Below are 24,242 nucleotides of genomic sequence, written 5' to 3'. Positions count from 1 at the left end.
CGAGGATAAAGTGTAGCCTGCAACATTCTCACTCGACTTGTTGGCATTAAGGGCACGAAGAGCTGAAGAAGTTATTGTCAAGTTGATTATCTCTTATCTGCTGACTGATTCGAATTTTGTCCTCTAACAGAAGACCTGTCCTAATGGTCATCATTCATACATTTGCTGTGTGAGCACAGTAAAGAGGTCTCAGCCATACACTGAGGTGGGTGAGAGCTTGAAGGAACAGACGCTGCCTACTGTGCACTTTGGAGGGGAAGGATTAAGCAAGAAGAGTGTGAGGAGCTTACCAGGCAAAGAAAATATTAACAAGGACATTCTAGATATTTCTGTAGTTTTTGTGAGCTCAGCGAGTTGGGACTCTAAGAGTAGAACATGTAAAATGGGGAATGGTGAGTGATGAAGAAGCAGGCAGGAAACTTGTGAACCATTTTAAGAAGCTTAAAATTCACCCTGCAGGCAATGGGCAGTTACCTGAGGTTGCAGGCAGGTGTAAGGTATGATGCGCCTAAGGGCCACTAGGGAGCTTATGGAAGACAGATTGCAGGACAAAACAACACGGAGGCAGCAAGATGAGTGGAACAATTGCAATGGTATTGGGGTAGAGAGCCAAGGCTATGTTCTGTGGAAAGGTGATCAAATGTCCCTCATGTACAGAAGAATCTAAAGTCTAGAAGAGACCTAAAATAAGTATAGGGATTATTTGGTTTAGGAGATCCAAAGGCCACCATTAAAGTGTTATCTAGGCAGTCCCTAGTCAGGAAAGGGAAGACTGATTTAATATACATGGTGACTTTCAGTGGTAGTTATAATGTATTTTTTAGGATTTAACTTAAATGTTAGCTATGGACCTCCCTATCTCATAAAAAAGGAAAAAAATCATCTGTGTACTTTTCCCTCTCAGCCCCAAAGAGTCCCCCACCCAGCCTAGACCAGACTGCTTAGCAGCTGTTCAACTGCCCTAACAAAGCTATAAAGTGGGTGATAAGAAATGAATTCCATATCCAGTCTTCTCAGTTTACAAATTTGTCTAGAAGCCACAGGGACACCCAAGAAGTTGGCATGGTACAAACAGCCTGTATATCAATACTTTATGTGTGATACATACATTGATTTTCTAAGAAGAGCTTGGTTTTCTTGAACATGAAATACTGTATCATAATATATCGTAAGAATTTTAAAAAAACATTATCACATAATATATAACATGAATAGTGTTTTTATAAAACTAAGGAATAGCAAACTTCTATGTAAACTGGACTTCTAACTGAATGAACACATAGAATCATAAGCTTCCCTGGGACAGAAGCTGGCACTGTGCACTGACAGTACAGAGAGGGGACCCTGATAGATGCAGATGGACACACAGAATTAGTCATCACAGCTCCTGGGTGAGTGCTAACCAGGGAAGGACTTAACATGGGGGGGCGATAGGTATAGGGGAATGATGCCAGGGCTCCTGCTCCTTTAAGGTTCCCTGTTCCTGTTAAGGCTCCCAGCTCAGTTTTAATGAGTAAAAGTGGATCCAGAGTTGACTGTAAAATGCTTAGGTGTACTTTGCACTTTGTGGTCTGAATTGCATCTGCTCAGCAGATGGGAATTACCCACATTCTGACGTTCGTCATGAATAATGGGCTGAGCAAGAGAGGAGTTCCTCAATCTTATCACGCTATTTGGCCGGAAGAAACACTTTGTATTTAATTTTATAAACTGTAATATGCATTGACATATTGGACAGCATGAAGAGTGGAAATGAGTTATGCCCTGCATCCACAGATAGAATGAATGTCAAATTTTAGTTGTAATAAGAGTTCTCCCTCATTTTAGTAATGACTTTACAGCATAGTTCAGTGGCTATCTGATCCTTTTCCTGGAAACCAAAAAACCCCATCTCATTCTTTACTAAGTGATGCTTACAATTTGGACAAAGGCAAACCAGAAATACTGTTGTAGGTTGTAGCCCAACACAAGCTTCAGAGATTGCCACATGACACAAAATAAACTTCAGTGGAAAATACAACCCAATGTAGGCACCAAAGGCAAATTTGGCCATGGCTGTGCTTCCTGAGTTTGCGTTATTTCTGCCTCTTGGAGACTTGCTGAAAAATGTTCAGGCTCCCAGCCAGGCAGACACCGAACCACATAGTGACAGCAGCACTAGAGACAGCATTCTGCTGTGTGTATTGCCATGTTTAAGAGCAGGAACCTAAAACATTCGAAAGAGTCTTTTCCGCGAGATGAGGAATTGAGGTAGAATAAAAATGCTAGCTTGCTGTCTTACACAGTCACCCCTCCCAATTTTGTTCATAATGTTACATTTTAGCAATGAGATTAACTATTTAATGTCAGCTTCAAAAAACTGAATTTAAAACTTAGAATTATTTTTACAAAAAACGTATTAACACGTAAAGATAGCAAATTGATCATTTCCTGGGAATTAAGGTTGTGATTTTTTATTTTATGTGTTGTAGTTCTGTATACTTTTCAAACTCTATATAGTAAGTGCATAATACAGTCATAATGTTTTCATAATTTTGCTTCCATAAACATGTAATATGAACTCCTGTATGTTTTTGGAAAGGGGAACCAGGAAATATGGGGACAAAAGAACGAGTAAAGCCTTATCATTAAGCTCTTTGCCAAGACAAACCATCATTCCATATTACTGACGTCTGCAAGCAGTAGCAGAATTCTCTTAACCCACGTTATCCTTCGTTACTGTCAACTTGAATCCTGGAATTAAAATTGCAAACTCCTGCCACCCCTCTTCCATAAGTGGCTACAGCTCCAGTTCTTTTTGTCTTTGGCCTCATCTCCTGGCTCAAATGATGAGGAAAGAAGACTGCTTTTCAACCTTTGCTTAGAGACTTTCTTCAGCTAGCAAAGTAGGTTATTCATTTCCATTGTAAATGAAGGGATTGGGTTCCACAGTTTGAATACTGAGAAGCTGGGAAGGGAAGGGCTATCTCGATTGAAGCAAAAATGCAAAACCTGAATGATCAGGGAGCCCTGAATTTGTTTAACTCTCCCGACTTCCTTCAAAGGACCGCCCTTTTTGAAAAGGAAGGGTTTTGAACATCTTTAGCAACTCTGCTCAAGTATCATTAATTATTGCTGGTGGTTGGGATGATGGTGCCTGTGATTTGTTTGCCTTTTTCTTCCAAGCAGTTCTATTCTAGACCCTAAGTCTCTGTCAGTGCTGACAATTGATAATGAAAAGGACCTGGGAGTTTCCTGAAATCCATTAGTAATCTAATCAGTAAGGTAATATAACTAGACTTGTCTCACCTCCACCACATAACCACCCGCTGGCTGCTTTGGGCCATTTTGTGACTTTTGTATTTTCTGAGGTATACATCTTTTTAAGATTACCCCTGTAAACAATGGCCCTGGAGCCATTAACGAATAGATCTATCAACTTCTCTCAGGTCCTTAACACCTAGAACTCAGATAAGAGCAAAAGGATTAAAGATTAACGTATAATTTCACAATATTAAAAAGAAATTTGAAGTGACTGATGGCTAGTCGGTTGATAGAAAACAAAAACCCCCAAAATGTTTTCTTGATTATGAAAGCTCCACTGTTTAAGAGGGGAGCTGTAGCTACTCAGAACAATGTCACTAGATGTTGGTAAGACATGGAAGAGGGGATAAAAAGGGAGAGGCAAAGAAGGATCGTATCATTTATTAAAATGCTCGTGCTTCTGAAGAAGACAGGAATGTGCTTTAGAGCTGATACCTGATTTTGAAGAGAATTCCTTTATAAGGGTAACTATCAGATTTTATATTTTAACACACCAGCTTGTTTTCTAACAACCTCAGATAAAGGAAGACACTTATCTACTCTCTTTCCCTCTATGGTTTGGCTTCTGAAGATTTTTATGAAAAATTCACAGCCTATTATTCCAGTTGGCGGCTGCAATGCCCAGCTTCCGCATCAGACCTTGGTTTCTGTTATCACATGCCGCTGACTGCCTAAGGGCAGCCCAAGCAGTTTGTGAATGGGGAAGAAAGAATGAGGGAAGTCTATGCTCTACAATCTCCTTTTCTGGCCTGAAACACAGAGAAGTATGGTCTCTGGCTCGCAGCCCTGACACTATTTGCAAATCAGTACTGATCTTTATATTCTATTCTAATCCAATGTAGGGACTTGAAACTACCTCCACTTCGATGGAAACTACCTCCACTTAGATGGAAACGCTTCGATGTTTCTTGTTGTAGCTGATGGTTTTGGAGAGAACAAAGAAATATTTAGTGCCCACGAAAAAGCTGTTTGAAAACTACAGAAAAATTATGTGTCCTGAATGTGTGGACAATATGAAACACAGTGGTAGATGTTAGATAAATGGTCCTAAAACCGGACCTGAAGGGCTTGTTGAAACAGATCATGAGTGGCACCTCCAAAGTTTCTTATTGAGTACCTTGACTTCACAGTCTGATGCCCCTTGTTCCCTTGAGATGGGGAAACTATTCTGTCAAGCCTTTCGGACTGATACGCCTTTCAGCCACTTGGACCATCGGGATTGTTACTATAGAGTGTCTGAAACACAACAGGGGGTCAGTGATCCCCGGGGCCATCTACGTGAGCATGAACTAGAGACAGGGCTTTCCTTACAGGGCTTTGACGGTGCTCTTCTGTAATGCCGCCGTGACTTTGACCACCGATTCTCTTTACACCGGAAAAAATACATTAAGCAGCCTCCTTGTCTCTATTCTGGGCGTCCTCCATCTACTCTTCACACTCTATCCAGAGTATGTAGAACATACAGAAGCATATCATCTGCTTTGGTTAACGTCCTTAAATGTCTCTCTACTGCTCTTGGTATAAAAACCCCAAATCCTTATCACAGCAGGTAAAGTCCTGCTTGGTCTCTCTTCCTCTTTAGCCTCTTTTACAGAGATGCTTTTTCCTGTGTCCTGCACCTCAGCCACTCTGGGAACTTTCACTGGCTGGACCTCTGCGCTCCCTCTGGCTGTGAAGATGTCAGGCTGGTTCCTCGTGTCAGGAGTGCTATCCTGCTGACTCTCTTCAACTTGTTAGCTTGCTTCACCTTCAGATCTCTGCACTTCCCTGCTTAGGCTAGATCCTTATTTTCTCGTAGAACTTGGTTCTTTTCCTTCTGAACGCTGACCTCATTTTGTTATCAGGCTTTTAGAGCTATGGTCCTCACTGTGATTTCCAGAGCAGTAGCATTTATACCACCTGGGAACTTATATGTGCAAATGCTCACTCTACCCCAGACCTGCTGAGTCAGAAACTCTGGGAATGGGGTCCAGCAATCTTTATCTTACCAAGCCCTCCAGAGATTCCGATGAAGGCTCAAGTTGGAGATTTGTGGCTTCAGACTACAACCTCCATGAGAGTAGGGCTCTTGTCTGTTTTTGCTCAAAATTGCTACCCCAGCTTCTAGTCAGCGTCTGGCTAATGGTGTGCTCTCAGCAACTGTTTGTTTAGGGAATAAAATATAGAAAACTGAATGCTGAGCAATATTTAGAGGGGAAAGATCTTTTACCAGCATAGCTAACATGACCAGAAATTCAAGTAAACTCTGTGTCATCTATTTCTAGAGTCTTTGAATTTTGACCTCATCAGACTTTCTACTGAAACATTTTCAGTGTGTATTGGGCAGACAGATGATCTTGTTGTTTTTTAATGGACTAAAGTGATAAAATAGGTAAATGTGGAGTAGATAAATTTTATTGTGAATAACAGTCATATTGGTGTGCTCAATGACTGTTAACAATATATACTCATAGAAAAATATCTGATAATAAAGCTTAACGACCCTTTTCACTAGTCTGGGGGTGATATTATTGACCTTTATGTAAAATTGTGATATCCAATTTCTCACAATAAAAATGAATTTTTACTAGGTCACCAGACACGAATAATGGGAATGTTTACATAAATTTAAAAGAAAAACTCTCACATAGAAAAAGATTCCTCATTTTTAAAGGAGATGGTCCTACACATGTCTCAAACTTTTTGCCCTGGCTTATTTTAAAATCCTGACTCCTATCAAAATATGTCAGGGAGGACTCCCTTATCCGTTATTAAAGACAAAAGTCCAACAGTCTTCAGAAGAGTGGTGCCCTGTCTTTATACACCTACCTGCAGGGCATGCTGGGGCTCGCAGTGTTTGCGTCAGTTCCTTTGATCCAGAGAAGACCCAGGCCATGGACCTGGGCAAACATTGCCCTCTGGTTCTGCCCTCCAGGTAGGACGCAGCCTCTGGAACACTGGCTCTTTGTGCTGAATTTGTGCTCAGAGGTGCAGGTGGCTGCTTTCTTTGTTTCAGCAAAGGGTACCGGCCAACATGCTTGGCAACAGGAACTGTTTGGAGTGATGCACTTTCTGCTCAAATTTATTACATCTTGCTAATTAAAGTTAGTTAGTAAGGACAGGAATGCACATGTGCCTTGTGGCCACTGTTGGAAGAGCTGCAGCCTGCAAGGGTTTGTATTAGGTTCCTAAGTAGGAGAATAAAAAAATCTAACAAGTTCCGAGAGTGAAATCTGATCTACATTCTAAAACTGGATTTGAACTCTTTTTTCAAATTCAGGATTGGCATTTGCTCACCCCTAAAATGCCCTGATTTTAGCCTAAGATTTGAAGTGAAAGCACTTTGAAGGCAACTATAGGGAACCACTTTTTTTTTTTTTTTTTTAATACTCAGCTCACTTAGAATATTTACCATGTGAAGCAACGGAGCAGTGACAACCCCAGGCAAGGAAACAGCAACTGGAATTTTAATCATTTGAGCATGGAGTTAACTTATGCCAATACCCTTCACTCAGGGAAGTTTCTAAACTCAGAAAATTCTTATCCAGGAGTAAGACATAAATGTTATATTACTTACTGTGCTATTAAATCAATACCTCTTATTTCATGGATCATATATTTGCTGAAAGCAAAATTTTCATTAAGGAGAGTCTATTTTCCTATTAATTTTCAGCATTTTCATGTATTTCTGTGCATGAAAATAAATATCCCTTAATAAGTTGGTGATTTCTGTCTTGCCAGAACAATGTCTGTCACAGAATGGGAGCTGAATAACTACTTAAGTGAATAAGTGAAGAATGGAGGGGTTTATGACAAGCTGGATATCATAGGTAGTCAATGGTATCATTATAATTTTTGGTGACTATTTTGTAAAGATTTCCCTGAGTTCCAGAAATTTTGTTTATTTCAGGTGGGCAGAAGTTCTCAAACTTTAAGCCTTTCCTCCTCTGAGCAGTAGTTTCTAGACTCTAGTAATACATCAGAATCACCTGATTAGCTCTGAGGCGGAGCACAGCATCTGCATTGTTAATAAGCATCTTGATCGGAAGGCAGGTGACCCCTGGACCATATTTTGAGGAATGCTATCTTCAAGTCCAGTGTTTGCGTAAATGCTATATTATTTTTACTTTACCACCTGGAATGCCAATAATACATGGATACTAGGGTCTGAAAGGGTCTCTGTGTATAGAAGATAAACTGCAAGTGCCCAATTCAGTCAATTCAAAATATGACACAAAATAAGGGTCACTAGAAATGCAGACACTTTGGAAATATCCTTCCCCAGAATATGTGGTTTCATTTTAACATATTTCATTGTAGGCCAGTTATAAAATGTGAATGCATATAGGTTCTCAAATTTTGTTAGTTTTCTTTCTCTTCTTATATTCTAAATGATTAGAATGTATGTATAAAAATATTTTCAGCGATTAAAAAGTTACAGAATGCTGGCTTCAAGGCTATTTTGTGGGAAAGTGATTGATACAGACTGGCTGAGGGCTATGGCTGTGCTGTTCAAAACTAACTATTCATGTACTGCTTTTATGAGTTTGGCTAACTCCAAGTATAATCTGTTATCACTTAATATTTTTCTAGTTGATGTTTCTCTTTTTATATATTTATTCAACAATTATGTATTACTTATTGCATTCATATTTGCAGAATTATATATGAAACACTACCCTCTCCCCTTAAATTTTCAGTCTTATTTGGGGAATAAAATAAATAAATATAATACATTAGAAAGTGAGAGTGTTCTGATAGCATGTGCTTCAGGATGGGTGTTTTCATTAGTTACAGGACCCATGGTTGTGAGTGACAGAAACCCAACCAAGTTACTTAGTAACTTCGTTACTAAGTAAGCTTTTATCTGTCCTGAGCAATAATGTTTGTGAAATCAAAGATTTCATGTGCTACTTATATTTTTCTAATGCTTTCCAAGAGTGTTCAAATAAAAACCAATTATTCATGTTTAACCTAAAATCATCTCATGTATCAAGGACATACAGGTACCTCACCTTGGGAAAGAGGATGCAAAAGATACTTAGGTCTTACCTTCAAGGGGCTTACATTCTACCTTGGGAAACCAAGCATCTGTTATGAGGCAGTAAAGACAAGGCAAGAAGCCTTAAGCTGTTGGTGGGAGAGGCAGATCATCAAACTATTTTAGAAAGCTAATTTGTAACAATAACATTAGATTTACTTGTATACTTTGATTCAGTAATTACACTTCTGTGAACTAGTCCTTGTGTATTCAAAATATTGGAGCCATCTTGAAGGTCAACATTAAAGGAATTATATTATGACATTTCTATATTGTTGAGTGATATAGTATCATTAAAATCATCTTTAGGAAGATTATCTTAATAGTATGGGGAAATATTTGTAATATAATGCCAGGTGTGTAAAACAAGATATAGAATGATCTTAACTATATAAAATAAAATCCTTAGAATATGGGGAATATGACAAAATTAAACAGTATATTTTCTGAGTAGTAAGATTATGAATAATTTTATTCTTTCAATCTATATGTTTCTATATTTTCTCAGCTTTTATAATATAAATATATAAAATACAATAATTTATAAAATAAACATACTTTCATAATTAGGAAGTAAACATTTTAAAAGAACAAATACACAAGTAATTAACAGGCTAATTAAAATCTTACTGCAGTTCAGGGAGGATTTCATGGGAAAAGTGAGGAACTGAGACTGGGAAACTATAAAATATTACAAAGGAAACAAAAGTTGACCTGGTAACCACCAGTGTATGGAACAGGTGTTTATTTCAGTGAAAATTCTTGATTTTCATACTGTGATTACACAGATGAATAAAAGGAATGTGGTGTCCAGGAGGAGAAGTTACCATCAGCTGCTCATGGCTACAAATGAGATTGACATGAATCAATTAAGAACAGAACAAAGAGCTTCATGAAGCTGGAAGAAAGCTGTTCTAGAGAAACAGAGGATTCAAGGACTGAAAATAAAGAGAAACACATGTGAACACATAGCAGGATTGGGAAGAACAGGACCACCCCTTGGAGCAGACATGAGTTAGGGAGGGCACTGGGACTTCTCTATGACATTTGTCTTGAGGTTTTATAGGGGAAGAGAGGTCATGGAGATGCCAGTGAGTGCAGAAGGGGATTGTGAATTGCTATTTGGATTACGTGGTGCCTGTTTAGGGTGTCTTTTAATCCGATCATAAGGGTAAATCTAAAGGTTTTGGTGAGAAAGGACCTTGCTTCCTCAGGAATCCAAGAGGCGAAGAGCAGCTGTGTAGCTGAAGTAGATGAAAAGGAAAACGACTGCAACCTCAGACTGCAACCTCAGAGAGGTGGCCCCAGGAGTAGTTTAGCAACACACTGAGGGCGGGGCTGGTGGGAGATGAGAATCAGGATTCCATGGGCTGACCTGAGTCAAGCAGAGTTGAATAACAGGAAAATACGTACAAGGGTTCGTACATTCTTCTCTTATGCCGTGTACTGTTTCTTCTCGAAACTTCCCTCCCAGTGTGGTAAATTTGTTTTCCTGGCTGGTTAAACTTACACTGCACAGAAGGCATTTACGTAAAAAGGAACACTGGTGTAGACCCAGGGCTACTGTCTTTGTAGACACCTTTGTTCAATGTTTCTGTAATTTTCTCTGTGGTAGGGGGACCTTCTTGGGGCTGTGCTGGGCTCTTACCCTGTTCTGCCCTTTCTGTCACTCTCTCGTGAGCCTCTTCCCTTTTCTTCACAGCCTCTCCCATCTTCTCCGTCATCCCTCTATCTTGAATCTCATTTGCCTCCTGCTTCTCCTGAAGATCACTCACATGCTTTTTTTCATCATTTTCTCTTCCCAAACCATCACCTTTCAGGTCCTCTCAACAATGTCTGTCTTGTTACCATGTCCATCTCTTACTTCTCTCTAGGATCTTTCTGTCTCTCTTCCCTTTGGTTTCATATGGATGTTACTTTCTCTGACTTTCATTATCAATCATCTGCACTTATTTTAAAAATTAATTTCTGCCTTTCATTTCAATTTCCCATTTTCTCAACTTCCCTCTTCTCCTTGTATCTCCAGCAACACTTTAGCTACCTTAACATCCCAAAGTGGTGTTTTCTATACTCACCCACTCTATCACTGCTCCTCCTCTCTGTTCAGTGCCCACATTCCTTCTGTCCACTTTCCATCCGATGCACTACTGCCTCGCCTTGTTGTTTCCTACTTTTCCTTTCACTCTTTTCTAACCCTGGACCTTGAATCTTCTCTATCGCACTTATTCCCTTGGTGATATTAGTCAGTCTCAAAAGTAACTTGTCCAGGACTGAACTCCCGATCTCCTACCCCAAACCTTCTCCTCCTGTAGTCTTTATAATGTCAGAAAGTATTAACTCCATCCTTCCTGACCCAAATCCTTGGAATCATCCTTAATTATTCTCTTTCTCTCATACCCACATCTAATCCTTCAGGAAATCCTATTGTTCCTTCCTTCAAAGTATACCCAGAATCTGACCATTTTTCCTCACCTCCACCGCTGCCACCTTGGGCCAAGCCGCCATCATCTCTACTCTGGACTATCAGCTCCTCGATAGTTTCTCCGCTTCTATCCTTGTCTCCTCTTCAGTCTGTTCTTAAAGCAGCAGCCAGACAGATTCAGTCACTCGTGTACTCAATAATCTTCAATGATTTCTCATCTTGTAAGTGGGAAAGACAAAGTCTCAGTGGCCTATGAGGCCTTACATATTCTGGTCCCATTCTGTCTCTGACCTCACCTTCTCCTACTGTCCTCCCTATGTCACTTTCCCATACCAGCTTCCTGCACCCTTACAGGCGTGTGCCTGCCTCGCGGCTGTGAACTTGGTGTCCCCTTTCCTGGAAGGGGACCTGGGAGGCTCCCAGCCAGATACCCACACAGCTCACTCGCTTCCCTCCTTCAGGCTTTTCCCTACTGCTACCTCTTTCCTGACGCTTTCCTTGGCCATCTTATAAGAAGTCATAACTCACTGCTCTCTACCCGCCGCAATCATTACTCCCCTTCCAGCTTTATTTTTATTCTTCATATCTTTCAGCACCTAATGGTGCATCTTGTTTTACATTTGTCCTACATTTTGACTGTATCCCTCTTTTAGGAGGCAACCACATGAGGGTAAGGGTTTTGTTTCATTCATTACTGAACGCTCAGGGTCCACAGGAGTATAAACTGCTTTTAGGAAGCAGTTTATAAGTATTTGAGGAATGAATGAGTAACTCATCTATCTTTTACTTCCTGCCTTCTTCCCACCTCTTAGATTTCATGCTTATCCTCCAGCTGTGGCTTTAATTCCATTTTTGACCATATTTGTTCCTTTTGTTTTCCTATTGTGCAATCCTGCGTCATTTATACTACTTTCCTCTGTCATTTATTTGGCTTTGTTTCTCTTCCCTGTAAGACATGGATCACATTCCAGGGCGACTTGTTTTTTCTTCTTACCTTTGTGTCTTTCCCCTCTTCAGCTTCTGCTCTAGCTCAGCCAGGTTCATCTCTTATCTGTACTCTTACAGTTTTCAAATCCCTGCTCTATTATTCCTAAACCAGCATAAGATGCTATCTGCTGTGTATAAGAAAATAGCCATAGCTGTTGTCCATCTATTGCATAATCTAACATCAAGAGGGAAACAGTAAAAATGAAGTATGTCCTGAGGAGCAAGAGGGGGAAGGAGAGGCCAGGAAAGCCTGGTTTAGGCCCATAGGCTACCTCTTTGGATATATTATTTATGAGGAGCCTCGGATCCTTTACTTAATGCTGCTCCTGAGAACTGTGACAACTATTAAAATAGAAATTTGGCTCTTGGTGAAATTAGACCACTATTTATGAAATATGAGTGAATAGGCTATGGCTTTTCAGTCTTTAGGAACATATTTATTCAATTTCTAATTCAGTGTCTCAACTGATGATTCATATCACTGATCTTGTGGATCATACATCTTGCTTTTTTTTATTGACACACATTTAGACTTTATTATAATACCTATGGAAGACCCAAATTTAGGCACTCTTTATATCATCTTTTCTGAAATATTTTACAAAGCCCTCATAATTTTTATAACATTTAATTCACTGGGTTCTCTTTGTAGCAAATGAGAAAAATTAGAAAATGTAATGATGCCATTTTCCAAGTTTTTCCAATACAGTTAAAGTTTTCAAAATGAAGCTTAGAATGACAAAATGCATAATACACATAAGGTGTACTCCACAAATGACTGATAACTAGAATAACATATAACACAGGTGTACAGTTACCTGGTAATGAATGTCCTCTCATTGATGAAGATCCAAGAAGAGGACTGGTGAGCCATCATAGTCATTTTCTCCCCCTTTTTGAGATCATCTGAGGCTACCCTAAAACATTAGAATAATATTAATGATATGTTCCTGTGATGCATTCATAAATTAGTTTCTGCCTTAAACTGAAATTATTTGTTGTGTCCCTATTGTGTAAAAGTATTTTGGGGAGAGTATTTAAGTAGTGTTTTTTGTATGGGCATGAGGGTTGGGTTGGGGGGGCCGGGAGGAAAGAGAGCTTTCTTTTGACCATGTGCCTGCTCTGGATCTTACACTCTGAATGTGGGCCATTTGATGGATGTTATCTCATTTACTCCTCAGACCATGCCAGCAAAGTAGGGGTGTTATTTCCATTTCACTTAGTAAGCAGTGGAACAAATAATTTGAAGCAAGGTCTGAATGTCTTTAGGGTTTCCTCTTTTTTTTCTTTCCAGAATTGTTTTTGCAGCTTGAAAAGGGTTTGAGTTTCTATAAATTTGTCTGTTCTAAGATTCTTTTAAAAGATTTTTTTCCTATGTCAAAGGGAATTAATTTTGAGGATAAGTTCGGAGTTCTAACTACAACTCACTTTGAGTGGGTTTCTAAATGGCATCCTCTAAACCTGCTTTTCATGGTTATTCACAGGATAATTTGTTTTGGGCACAAGTAATAATGTGTTGTTTTTTCCCCGTCCCCTTCCACCCCCTCCCCCACCTCCATATAGCTTTAAGATGTTTAGGTGTTTTACTCCATTCTTATTACTCAATACATGCTTTTGAGAAAAATCTATTTTATTCTCTTTTGATATCAGTTTCCCATTTTAAACTGAAAATTATATTCTGCATATAATTTATGGAAAATAGTAGTAAAGGAAGAGGAACATATAATTTAATTTTGACCATCTAAAGAAAGATGATAAAGAGGGCATATGAAGAAGTACTAGATGAGCCAGAAATACGTAGCTTGACATAACGGTTTTCCCCTTGGTAATCAGTTCAAGAGACTGACAGCTGTGTGATAGAGAAGGGGAGAGAGAAAGGCAGACAGGGGTGGAGCAAGATTTCTAACAAAGGACAAAACAAACTGCAATGTTGGCCCATGAAAAATGCTACTGATTTGCAAATTTATAAGTGAAATCCTGGACCAGAGACGTGCTGATAATCACTTCCCAGTTCACGGCTGTACTAGCCATGCTCCCAGCAATGCAGGGATCCAGTATGTCTGAATCTGGCATAACTCCCTTTATGAGGAGTCCTATTTCTGAATTTTTAGTATCTGATTTGGAATACACGCTAAGAATTTTCTTCATTTTTCAATTTATCCACAGTTCCGATACTACCAGGTTTTAGTGATTTAAAATTTATCCTCCTGCTCCATCTCTCTATAAATGCATAGATGGGCTTAGGGTGTTGGAAGCTGCTGTTTCCTGGTGCAGAGCTCACGCTTTATTGAGAAGTGTAAAAAGGAAAAAAAAGAAAAAGGCCCATGAGGAATTCCGTCTAGTTGAAATAATGTTTCTGAAGCCTTCCTGATTTTATATTTTATAGTAAAATTTCTAGATACTTTTGAGAAAAAATTACCTGTCTCCCTGTTATATTTGTAAATAAAATTTACAAATTTTATTTGTAAAATAAAATTGACTTGTGAAAAAAATTCATTTAGTTTTAAACTTCTGTTTATATAGCAGCTCAGTGTTATTTTCTTTAAAAAGATATTAAATTCCCAAAGGCTTATGTGATCCAAAAAGAGGCATGTTGCAATCATTGAAATTTTGGGGGGCAACATGATAATACAAGCTAGCTAAAGTAGAGAAGAAATCCTAGGGCAATGTTTGGCGGTGTGCAGAAAAAAGGAAGATGTACTGTGTAAACTGAAAAACTAGAGAAACTGTGGCCCAAGGCAAGGAAGGATCAGGAAGTTTGGTAAGTCTGTTTTTGGAGTATTTCTAGAAGAAATTCTCTCCTGTATGATTCTGTGCAAGGGAACATATTCCTTCTATTCCAGCAATTGAATTCAAACTGACAGAACCCTGTCCCATCTCACAAACACAGCTTGAAGTTACCAGGCAGCCAAAATCAAGCTCTGACTTGCAGGGTTGATTAAGTGTGAAGTAACATCTTTCCAGTCTCCTTCAGGCTCTGGAAACTGTGGTCAGACATGAGTAATAACCTCCTTTATGTCTTCATATAAATGGCATTAGGGTGTGACCAGAGATTTTATATAATATTTTCTAGTCATTCCATTTTGCAGAAATAGAATATTTAATTATCATTGCTTCAAGCCTATAGAATCATAGGAGCTATAGCCAGGATAAAAAGGTAGGCTAGAGAGAAAAGTTCTGTTTTTTTTCTTTTAACATCTTTATTGGAGTATAATTGCCTTACAATGGTGTGTTAGTTTCTGCTTTATAACAAAGTGAATCAGTTATACATATACATATGTTCCCATATCTCTTCCCTCTGGCATCTCCCTCCCTCCCACCCTCCCTATCCCACCCCTCTAGGTGGTCACAAAGCACAGAGCTGATCTCGCTGTGCTATGCGGTTGCTTCCCACTAGCTATCTATTTTGCATTTGGTAGTGTATATATGTCCATGCCAGTCTCTCACTTTGTCACAGCTTACCCTTCCCCCTCCCCATATCCTCAAGTCCATTCTCTAGTAGGTCTGTGTCTTTATTCCCGTCTTACCCCTAGGTTCTTCATGACCTTTTTTTTTTTTTTTTCTTAGATTCCATATTTATGTGTTAGCCTAAGGTATTTGTTTTTCTCTTTCTGACTTACTTCACTCTGTATGACAGACTCTAGGTCCATCCACCTCACTACAAATAACTCAATTTTTTTATTTTAAAAAAGAAGGGGAGGAATTTCCTCCTTTTCCTTCTGAAGCAGGTCGTTTTGATTTTGGTTGGGGTAAGCTGTGTGAAAGACATTCTATGTTTTCTTTCTCCAGGAGAATACCAGCAAAAAAAAAAAAAAAAAAAAAAAAAAAGAAAGAAAGAAAGGGAGAAAGAAAGAAAAAAGATAAAGAAAAGCTATCCTCACAATATCCTGATGCATAGTTTTTCCTTATAGTGAGCTATGAGCACATCTCAACAGGCATAATGTAATATTCAAGCTGTAATAGTCAAGCTGTAATAGTCAAGCTGAATGCTTGACTAGTTTCCCTTTATGCTTTTACCATTTTGATCATCACATCATCTTGTTCACAAACCTTCTTGGGATCTCGTTCTTAGCAAATATAGCCCAAGTCTCTTAACCTGACATTCAGGCTTTCTGCAGTTTCACCCAAACCTACATTTCCAAACTCAAAATTGAAGCTTTCTTTAATACCAGGGCTTCTAGTCTAGTGGAATCATGTGTCATCAAGTCTCTTCTCACTATTTCCCTTTCCCTCATCATTGCAGGTTCTAGTATCTGCTCAAGTGGGATCGTCTCTATCTCCCCATGACCTGTTCTACACTGCTGTGATGCCGCTCTCTGCTGTCCATTGGTATTGTCATGATTGATTTACACCTTATCTAATTTTCTACTCATATCCTCTTGCTCAAAGGGTGGTGCCCCTCTAGTTGGGAATGTCATCCTCTTTGATAGCACATCATTGGAAGGGGGTTTTGTGGAGGACTCACGACAGAAGAGACAGAAGCTTAGCCAACCAGGCAAATTAACTGTATAGGTCAGAAGCTACAAGGGCATTTTATGCTCCCTTGGGACAGAGACACAGCAAGCTCCAAGAGCCCAACAAGTCCCAATTACTCAGTCACAAGATTTGGTCTGGGCTGTTTGGTTATATAGCCTTTGCTCTTGCTTCTAAAACCTGAGTTTTGCCCCTAGACTTTGTCATTCTAATCATCCTCAAAAAGAGTTACTGATGCTCCCTAGTGAGGTCCACCCCCACACACCCCCAGGTGGTCACCTTGCTACCCAAACATAACTTCTCCCTCCTGGATCCAAATTATTTATCATTATTTACCATCTATTCTTTACTTCTATACTTTTATTTCTCCTGTACCTCTCCTTCCACATTCCAGCACCCTGTATCTTGCCAAGTGGTTCATTTTCTCTCCTCATTTTCTCTGCCTCTTAGCAGCAACTGACAGAGTTGGTTGTCCCCTCCTTCTGGAACACTTTTTTTGGAGACTTTTGAGACAAAACAGCAATCACACAACCTTACTTTATTTCCTTGCTCTCACAGGTCTCAACTTTTTAGTCTTCTCTACTGCTTCCTCCTTTATATAAAATGCTGGCTAGTTCTAATAGTCTGTCCTCAGCCATCCTCTTTTCTCTAACTACACCTTCTTCCAGTTAATCTAATCCAGTTCCATCCCAGCCTCTCTGCTGAGCTCCAGACTCATGTCACTGCCTACTTTATCTCTACTTGGATGTCTATCAGGCATCTCAGTGTCAACATGGCCAAACCAGAATCACTGACTTTCTCCCATGCTCCAGAATTCCCTCCTTCACAATTCTTTCCAATCTACCCAACTGGGCACCAAAACTAAAACTCAGTCTTATTTTTTCCTCTTTCATCATAACTAGATTCCAATCTGAAAGTAAGTCCTATTGGTACCTCCAGTAGGTAACTCCAAAGCTTCTGTTTCCAATGCTACCACTCTGAGCCAACCCACCACCATCTTTCTCTTGGATTATTGCATCAGCCTCCTGACTTGTTTCCCTGCACCCACATCGTGACCCATATTCCATTCTCCACATGGCATCTAGGATGATAATTTCAAAGAGCAAATTAGATCTTGTCATTTCATGATTAAAACATTGCAAAGACTTCCAAGAATGAACTAGAATAAAATATAACCTCCTTATGATGACCCCCAAGATCCTGTCAGTCTGTTCAGTATTCATTCCCTTCATTATTTCCCTCATTGATTACATTTCATCTATCAATACATTGGCCTTCTTTCTGGTTTTCAGTCACTCCCTAAGCTCATTCCTGCCTCAGGGATTTGAACTTGCTGCTCCTCCTACTTGGAGCACCTTATCTCAGACCTTCACGTGGCTGCCTGTTTCCCATCACGTGGATCTCGGTCCCTGGGTCTCTTCTCTCAGAGGTTTTCCCTAAGCAATTCTCAGCCAGTCATTATCACATTATTTTCATCTAGGTACACATCAGTATCTGAAAGGATCTTATTTATTTACATTGTCTGTATTCCCCAACTACAACATGAACTGTTTAGGATGTGGGCTTTTTTGTTTGTTTGTTTGTTTACCTGTGCACATCCAGTTCTTAGAATTTTTCCTAGAACATGGAAGGGATTTAATTAATATTTGTTGAGTGACTGACTAAATGTCAAATTGTAGCTGTGACCCAAAGGACTAATTACTATTAATAAAACTTTTCTTGACCTCATAGTTAATATGATATTTTAGCTGGGACTAGAAGTCGGGGGTATTTTGAACTGAAGAAGCACAAAGTGCAAATTGACAGTGATGGGCTGAAGAATCATGGCAGTGGCTTTCTGATTGGCTCCATTCTATTTGTGTTCACAAAAAAAATTAGCTAAGGTATCATTAAAGATAGCAAAAATCGCTATGTAATTATATTGTCAAACTCATGATCTATGCTGAAGCAAATCATAGCTAGCTTCAGAAGATGTGATTAAACAATTTCAAAAGCCCTGGGACTTCCCTGGTGGCTAAGAATCCACCCGCCAATGCAGGGGACATGGGTTCGAGCCCTGGTCTGGGAGATCCCACATGCCATGGAGCAACTAAGCCCATGCACCACAACTACTGAGCCTGTGCTTTAGAGCCCATGAGCCACAACTACTGAGCCCACGTGCCACAACTACTGAAGCCTGAGCGCCTAGAGCCTGTGCTCTGAAAAAAGAGATGCCACCATAATGGGAAGCCTGCACACTGCAACGAAGAGTAGTCCCTGCTCACCACAACTAGAGAAAGCCTGTGCACAGCAAGGAATACCCAGTGCAGCCAAAAATTAATTAATTAATTAATTTAAAAAAAAACAATTTCAAAAGCCCTTACATTATTCTCTGACCCTAGAAATAAGGACAGTTGAATGGAAATTATGAAAGAAAAATGAAAATAGGATAAAATTTTTCTTCATAAGCAGTATATGCTAATTGAATAGGAAATAATATTGACCATGTCTGAATCCAAAAGTTGGCTAAGCAAAATATTCAAACAACTGAAATACCTGAAAGGTAAAAATGTGATTTAGTAAAAGTCCCATTTTATTATCAGTTGCTGAAGTGAGAAATAGATCTATGAATTCCAATAGTTTCCCTTTTCCATTCCCATTAACCATGATTCACTGCAAATTAAAATCTGGTAATGCCTTTGTGAATATCCTCTAAGTTATAAAGACTTGGTAAATTTAAGAGTCTGAGCTAGTTACCTCAAAAGGCTTAAGAGGAGGATAATCAGAGGTTATGATTAGCATAAAGATTTATTAACAAAAGAAAAATTACGGGTGTAGAAGCCTAAGGGTCTTACTTTGAATGTTCACAATTATTTTGGTAGAACAGAACAAACTATGACTTGAGGAGGAAGGTAGTTGTTAAAAATCTATATACTTTACTGGGAGGGATAATCACAAAGGGCTCTCCCATCCTGGGGCCAGAGCTTATTACTTAGATTGTGTATGAACTAAGATCACTTATTTAATGTTTGGCTATTTATTTTTTAATTATGTCCAGACAGAGTAGAGCTCAAGAGATATGGAATTAAATAGGCAAGTAATTAAATCCTGGAGAAAGAAACAGTCCTAGAAGTACTAGGCAGGTCTAGGCTGAAACAGACCTTGGAGGCTCAACAGGGAAGAGAGAAGACCAGGAAGATAGAATCAGTCTGAGCAGGCAGCAGGGTTCAGGAACCTGAGAAAGCAGAATAAGTCAGCACCAGTATTTGGGCAACGCTGAGGACAGAGAGCATCTGAGAGCATCAGTGGTTCACCTCTTCCTGCTCTGCATCCTGCCTAGATGTGGGCTTGCCTGGACTGGCCAGAATGAGGCCAGAGGATGGGAGGTGAAGCCCAGTTAACTCAAAAGGGCTGGTCATTTAAAGTACCTTCCTTGGTCCAAGCATGGATTAATTAAATGGTTGTTTGTTTAAAAGTGGGAAACTTGGCTCCCTCCTTTGTATATCAACAAATATTTCATGAGCTCCCTCTCTGTGCTGCTGCTGTGCTAGCCAGGAAGTGTAGCCTGCATCTGTATCTGCAGCTCCTGATTCCTGAGGCCCCTGCATGCAGGAAGTGTCAAAGTGGTCATGATTTTACAACGAACCAAAAAAAATACATGTGCTAATTTCCTTGGGTCCTCCAGCCAAAGAGAATTTCTCCTGCCTTTGAACTTCGATAGCAAAATAGCTGCAGCTTTCTAATTACTTACTACTTTCTCTCCCTAATCATATTTTATTTTACCTGATTTCCTTTAGAACAGGATGATTGCTCATTTCATTTTTGTATCTCCTAGAGTGAATGTATATATGCAAGTATGTAGAGAAGACATATATAAAATTATGAATATCTGTATATTCAAGATGTGGAGAGATGTACAAAAATATTAACAGTAAAATTGAGAGCTATGAAATTGAGTGATAATTATTTTCTTTTTGATTTCATATGTACTTTCTAAGTCATATACGAGGAACATATCTTAATAACACACACCATAAAAATTCCAAAAAAAGAAAAAAGAGCAGAGAGTATAACATTAGAATAGCGAGTGTGTATTTCAATTGTGAATTAAGATTAAAGGCTGTATGCGTGGTGGGTTTTGTTTTAGTTATTATTTTTGCCTGAAGAAGCAACGGAAAGTTACAAATATGTATTTACCTCTAAAATAAAGCTGTTTTCTCTAAGCTCTGACGTGGAACCTTGTAGAAGAGAAGAGTAGACCCGTATACAATTACATAACTTCAAGGAAGCAAGACAAAACATCTATAATTCTAACCGTTATCCAATTCTTAGAAAACAGGAAAAGAGTCAAGAAAAGTATGGTTTCTGGTAAATATTTGGCTCCATATTTTTTCTAAAGAGTGTGTGTCATTTGCAAAGATGGTAAAAGTTGAGCGTTGGACTATAATCACTATCACTTTATTAAGTGATATTGATTGCAGTTAGGGAATGTTTGTTTTGAGATACAAACAAAAATGTAGTACAGTGCTTGAATTTAAGACAGGATAAACAGGATGAATATCAAACAACCAGGCTTCTATGTGAGTCTACCATCACCGTCAGTCCAGTGGAATCTAATTTGAAATGCCAAACCTTTAGTATGCTATTGCATATTTACATGGCGCTAATGCCCTGTGCTCCATTCTCCCCGGAGTGCCCTCAGGGAGGTGAGAAAAGCAGGAGCAGTAGGAGAAGCGAGCTAGTTGGAAGGCATTCAGGGCTCAAGGCATCTCGCCACCACTCAGTCTGGGAAGGAGCTACTCCATCTGCCGATGGCTTCTTCTGGAATTGCTTCTATGGCACAGCTCAAGAGTCTCTGCTTCATCTGGGTTTCCAAGAGGAAATCCTAAGGTTGACTTCACAGGGGCCATGGCTCAGTTTTTCTTGTTCATCTGTTGGCTGCAAAAGAATCAGCCCTCCTCTTGAGCTCCATTTCCTAGACTCTGGGATAATGATGGCGCTGTCCTTCAACCATCTCAGCTACTAAGATAACACACCCTCATCCCTTAAGAGAGAGACACCTTCATGTTCAACTACTGAAAGCAGTAGTATTGGTTCGTTTGGTACTTGAGATGATGTTATGAAATGATGAACTCACTCTACTTGATAGCTTTAAAAGACTAATTTTTTTCCAACAGATCCAACCCTCTCTAACCCTAGACTTTAATGAAAAGAGAGAACATTCAAAAGAAGTTCTTTCTCAGAGGTTGTATTTTCAATTGACCTTTACTTGACTATTTTTAAAAATCTAAACTTTTATATGAAGCCCATGTATCTCTAACAATCCTAAATTCCCCGTCTGCATTGTAACCAAAGAATCTGTATAAGTAAATCGACTATTAGCACTAGATTTCTATGTTGATGAAAGGTATAGGATGCATCTTACTTTAGGAAGTTAAAACAAGTATCAAATATGAAACCTTGAATTACACGTTAAAAAGACATATTACATATATGTTATACTATTTTAAATGTAACCAGAAAAGTTAATTTTTTCTTAATCACTGCTGGTTACTTCTATCTCTTCTGACTTACCAAAACATTTAATAGTTTATCAGAAAACTTTATAAGCATTAGAAATAGTAGAAAAACATTTGTATACTAAAATAGACTTTAGGAAGATTTATAACTGGTTATGTGGTTAAATAAATAAATCTCAAATTATTCTCAAATATGGTTAATGGAATTATCTCAGTTGGGGCTAATGTTTATTATTTAGATATATGCCTATTAAGGAATACAAAAATCAAATATTGATAACTTGTTTAAATTCTAGCAATATTTATTCAGCGTAAAGGCATATTTCCTCTTTGAAAACTATTTAGTAAACACTGATACTATAATTTATTCTAAATAGATTGGATTATTTTATAAGTTTTTAGTTAAACTACACTAAACTCAGTCAAGCCCCGGAGGACAATATAATAGTACAGTTCAGTTTAGTTGGCTTTAGAATTCTATCTCCAATTCTCCAGTCACTATCCCATTATAAGGGTGGGCGGGAGGGGGAACTGGATGAAGGTAGTCAAAAGGTAAAACTTCCAATTATAAGATAAATAAGTACCAGGGATGTAATGTACAAAATGATAAATATAATTAACACTGCTGTATGTTGTATATGAAAGTTGTTAAAAAGTAAATCCTAAGAATTTTCATCACAAGTAAAAATTTGTTTTTCTATTTCTTTAACTTTGTATCTATGTGAGATGATGTATGCTCACTAAACTTATTGTGGTCATCATTTCATGATGTATGTAAGTCAAATCATTGCGCTGTACACCTTAAACTCATACAGTGTTGTATGTCAATTATATCTCAATAAAACTGGAAGAAAAAAAAGTTCCCTCTAGCTCTAAAAACAAAAAAAACCCCAAAACAAAAAAAACCTCAAACAAACAAAACGAAAACACAGTACATACATTGCAGATTTTCAACTCTGCAATTTGAATCCATTAAAACAATGATAATATTAAGCTAGGATCAACTGCAAAGCATTTAACTGTTTTATATTAATAAAATAAAAAGATAAAATGTCATAATTGGAAATACTTTGCTAGTCACACCTACTAAGTTTATTCCTTCCTCAAAGTTATCCACATTAATAAAACCACCAGCAACATTAACCAAAATACCCTTTAAAGAAAAATTCATAAAGTAATTTCACTTCCCTATAATTTAAGTGGTAAAGACCAGCAAAACACAGGTATCATTCGTTTATGTTTCTTTTCCGTAAACACAAATAAAAGTCCATGTCACTTTAATACGAACAATACAATATGTGCTACAATGTAAGAACATGAACTATATGGTCTAATTTTATCAAAGTTATTCACGGGCAGTCTCTCTCATAAATAAAACTCAAAATTGATGGGTTCTACAACATGGGGTTGAGTGTTTCTCTCCTACTATGAAATTATTGTTTCTTGTTAGAAATAACAGATTCATATAAGTGAGACTTCTCCAAAGTAAAAATCATTGAGTAGCAAAAAGTTTGAATTTGCCACCACATACTCTATTGGAAAAGTGGCAAGAAGCCAGATAATTTCATTGCTACTCAGAGGTCATGCTTTGCCCACTTGCCATCTGCTTACGTGTCCTGGACCCACTCACTGGAAACCAGTTCAACTGCAGTACCCCCATACTGTCTGGTCTCACTAGCTCACTCACCGTCCTTGACATGGACCCTTTGGCAGAGCTGCAAATTGCTTAATGCTAATTGGAGGCACTATGTATAACTATTTATAGAAGGCTTGCTAAGTGTTTTAATTCCCATCAAAGCCCTATTGGCAGATCCTGTTATGATGCTTATTTTATAGATGACAAACTGAGGTTTGGCTGGGTTAAGTAACTTGCTATGGGACAAACCAGTAAGAGGCAAAGCCAAGATTTGAACCTGTAGCTCTCTTGCTTCAGAATTGGACCCTTAACTCATGGACTCTCATTTAATTATGATTATCCTTTCATTGTTTGGGGCAGTCTTAAATTATATCAGAAATCCTTTTCAATTTTGTGTGTGTGTGTGTGTGTGTGTGAAATCTCTGTTGATTTGTGGAAAATAATAAAAGTTTAGCTGAACCGCAATTAAAAAGACCTTTCAAGTCTGCTGGTTGAATGTAACATTGTAACCATAAGGGTACTGAGGGAAAGGGGGAAGTCATACAGGAGTCTAGTATCTTTTCCAGGCAAACCACAATTCCGGGTAAAGAACTTGAGTTCCACATCTGTCAGAAAAGGGAGGAGGGTTTGGTGGCCACACTTACCTTCAAGCCCTCCCCTCTTTGCCCTCCCCCCTCCCCATATGCTTACCTTGGTCAGGAAAGGGCGTTCTGAAAAAATCAAAAGGAAAATACCTCCGGGTTTCGGGCTGCTCTGACACATGCACACCTTCAAACTTGGCTCCCTATGGATTTTGCTTTCTAACAACTTGCCCTCAACTTGACCTCAGGGAGTGGATTATAGGGTTTTTGGTTTCCCCTACCCCCATGTTTCACCTGCTACACTGTGAATAGGAGAGTTTTA

General features: G+C 38.7%; 2 protein-coding genes across 3 annotated transcripts in view; one reads left to right on the top strand and one right to left on the bottom strand.

Moving 5' to 3' along the window:
* Positions 1–24,236, top strand: part of LOC309661770 (alpha-fetoprotein-like) — a 107,723-nt gene extending 83,487 nt beyond the window's left edge. The window contains exon 15 of the transcript XR_014264268.1: positions 15,976–24,236. The gene's annotated coding sequence lies outside the window, so the exon portion shown is untranslated. The remainder of the gene's footprint in view (positions 1–15,975) is intronic.
* Positions 1–24,242, bottom strand: part of RASSF6 (Ras association domain family member 6) — a 67,842-nt gene that overhangs the window by 35,782 nt on the left and 7,818 nt on the right. For both annotated transcript variants that reach the window (XM_082463916.1, XM_082463917.1), the window contains exon 2: positions 12,551–12,649. In XM_082463916.1, coding sequence (XP_082320042.1) covers positions 12,551–12,615 — 65 coding nt within the window. In that variant the 5' untranslated portion in view covers positions 12,616–12,649. The remainder of the gene's footprint in view (positions 1–12,550; positions 12,650–24,242) is intronic.

This window comes from Balaenoptera physalus (genome assembly GCF_965194825.1).
Source record: "Balaenoptera physalus genome assembly, chromosome: 5".
NCBI classification, from domain to species: domain Eukaryota; kingdom Metazoa; phylum Chordata; class Mammalia; order Artiodactyla; family Balaenopteridae; genus Balaenoptera; species Balaenoptera physalus.
This window is presented reverse-complemented; position numbering and strand designations above follow the sequence as displayed.